The sequence below is a fragment of the Austrofundulus limnaeus genome, unplaced genomic scaffold (genome assembly GCF_001266775.1).
Source record: "Austrofundulus limnaeus strain Quisiro unplaced genomic scaffold, Austrofundulus_limnaeus-1.0 Scaffold89, whole genome shotgun sequence".
Lineage (NCBI taxonomy): Eukaryota > Metazoa > Chordata > Actinopteri > Cyprinodontiformes > Rivulidae > Austrofundulus > Austrofundulus limnaeus.
The window spans coordinates 860691-863691 of NW_013952491.1; the positions used below are offsets into that span (position 1 = coordinate 860691).

Genomic DNA, 3001 nt, shown 5'->3' on the forward strand with positions numbered 1-3001 from the left:
GTTGAATGGGTTATGTTATTTTTCATATTTTTGTATTGTACATTCTCTTAAATTGTTCACTGGAGAAAAGTAAAAGAAAATTGATTCATTGAGATGAATAAAAATGCATTCGAAACTCCTTTTTGCACATTTTTTTCCTTTCTTTAGTTATAGAAATTYAAGTGGAGAGGGAAAACTCAAGTATTCACACATTTTGTGGTGAATGACAATATACAAGATGAAATTTGGTGTTTAAAATTCAATTAAGCTGCTTATATTGGGGATTTAGTGGAGACGGGTCATTTTGACCCGGAGGACAAAGGGTGTATACAGAAAATGAGGACAACAGGAGGGTTAATAAAAAGCCTATTCTATTAACCTTTTTCCAAAAAAAATGTTCTTTAATCTCAGTTAACAGGCAGAGGAGGCCCGGCGGGACCTTTGTTTGCTCAATGGATCTTAATACAGACTCTGAGATGCTGTCCTCCCACGCTGCTGTAAGCCACAACTTTTCACAGTACAACACAAAGTCTATAATATTCATCAAATGCTTTGTATACTTTATTTTCCCTGATTTAAATTGTGTCTGCACATTTTTTAGCTATGCTTTCAGCTGTTTCTGCCAGTCAAGTATCCAAATAAAAATAAGTTTTAATTTAGTGGTTTAGTCCTTATATAAGACATTGATTTAATTTGCCTCCTGCATTGCAGGACCTGCAGTGTGACTGTGTACATGTTTATTGTGATGATGATGATGCTCGAACGACATATCGTGCTGCTCCAACCTCAACTGGTTCGTCTCGAAGAGGAGGAGCAGCAGCTTTGCGCTGTCTCCTCAAATTTGTTTTGACTGCTTGTTTCTGAGATCTCATTCTAGTGGTGGAGTTTCACCTTGCAGCTCCGTCTTTACCAAACCAGACTGGCACACGGTACACAACACTGCAGAAAGCTGCACCGATCTATCTGTTGATCTTATCCCTTCAGCTGCAGTCTGCATGACCCATCTATACTTCAGTTTTAAAACTGAGGCTTCAGTTTTGTTTTTAATCTGTGGTAAAACTCAACTCTTACTGTGATTCAGTTTGAAGAGCCGGCGTTGGAGCAGGAGTCGTCCGGTTCTCACAGTCCAACAGGAAGTGGAGGAACCATCATGCTACAGCTGCTAGAATTTAAAACTCATCTACACGAGGTCATCGAGGAGCTGCAAATTCGAAGGGTAGCCTAACTATCACCGTTTACATTTTTTATATTGATCCAGCTGTCTCTGTAAACCCAGTCAGGCTCTGGAAAACAAGGATCCTAAGACAAAAAGTGTGTTGGTTGATTTTAAATTTGCACTATAAATAAATTGTTCAACCACATTTTTTATATTTATGACAACATAACAAGTAAACGTATTACAACAACTCAAATCTGACAAACAGCAGAAATTTATTATACATTTAATATAATAATAATTATTTTATCTTATCTTATTTTGCTGCCATGTTGCTTTAACATCCCTGAAACCACTTGTGAGCTTTATATGATAAAAATAATTTAACCTTGAAAGTCCTGGTAAGTTTTTAATAAAACATATAAATGTGAGAGTAATGATGCACTATTTGAATAAAAACACTGAAGAAATTGGTATTTAACATCCTTAGTGCTCTTTCTTTCTGTTTGGGCAAGAGTCGGCTGGGTTTCAGTCATTTTACACCAAGATGGGGTTTATTAGCGTTTATCCTTTGACCACTAAGTATAGAGTAAATGTGTTGGTAACAGAAATAAAGCTTTTTCCTCCCCGTCGGCAAGCAATTTGAACAGGAGAGAGTACTTAAAGCTTAGAGGGGCAATAATGTAATGTTGGTCGTTTGTTGATTTTATTGTTATTGTCGTGTTAGCCGGGACACAAACATCAGGCGGTGGAAGTGATTCTCCTCAGGCGAAGCAGCAGTTTGTAGTTGAGCCGTTGATGGGGCGAAGGGGGTTTTAGGAAGCGAGAAGATGTCCTGATGCTGCCGGACATTCCTGAGCAGGTCAAATTCCAATGAGTTTTTTTATTTTATTTACATTTTGACTTGCTGCTTTAGATGAGAACGAGGTTAACTTAACTCTAAATATGAAAAAGGTCAGTTTATTGTGACCAGGAAAGCCTTTTAGGTTATTCTTACAGAAGAGACAATGTGATATCCATTTGTTGGAATAAGGCGTTTATTAACTTTTTGGCCCACGTGCAGTCAGAAGCTTCCTAAAAGCAGCTTCGGATCATCGTCCTGCTGCAGAACCAAAGTGAGCTTCAGGAACTGATGACCGAACAGGCAGGTTTTCTGATAGAGAGCAGAACTCATGATTCCATCAATTACAACAAGTCCCAGACCATCACACCACCACCACCGTGTTTGACTGTTAGTAGCAGGTTCTTTTTAGGTGGAGCAGGGCACACACCTTCCACAAAGTTCTGCTTTTGTCCTCAGAATATTTCCCCAGAAGTCTCACGGTTATTTTGGCGATGCTTTTGTGTTATTTTTGCTGTTTGTCCTTTGCTTGTTTTGGATTAATTAACTCTGACTTTAACTGAGGCGGCTGAGGTCTGGAGGGTTTTAGATGCGGTTCTGTTCTGGGTTCTTTTGGGAACTCCTGGATGAGTCGTGATGTGCTCTTTGAATCGTTTAAGTCGATTAGGCTCTTCTGGGAAGGTTCACAACTGTTATGCGTTGTTAGTTGTGGATCACAGCTCTGTTTAGGTGATTTCTTAATTCTTGATTCTGCTTTCCCAAAAAGAATCACATTTAATTCATGATTTAACAAGAGGGACAATTATCTTTCAACTTAAGGTCAGGTTAGACAGCATTTTTTTATCCCTAAATAGAATTAGAATAGGATAGAATGCCTTTATTGTCATTACACGCGTGCATAACAAGATTAGAGCCACTCCCACAGCAGTGCAAATACACAGTAAAAGAAATAAAAATAATAAAATGTGCTAAAATATGCCCATATACATCTGCGTGTATACGTACATGTGTGTGTGTATGTATGT

General features: G+C 38.3%; 1 protein-coding gene across 1 annotated transcript in view; it reads left to right on the forward strand.

Annotated features, from left to right (window-relative positions):
• Window positions 1–3001, forward strand: part of ccdc73 (coiled-coil domain containing 73) — a 24882-nt gene that overhangs the window by 3839 nt on the left and 18042 nt on the right. The window contains exons 2-3 of the mRNA XM_014012175.1: window positions 391–476; window positions 1061–1195. Of these exons, the coding sequence (XP_013867629.1) occupies window positions 432–476; window positions 1061–1195 (180 nt within the window). The 5' untranslated portion in view covers window positions 391–431. The remainder of the gene's footprint in view (window positions 1–390; window positions 477–1060; window positions 1196–3001) is intronic.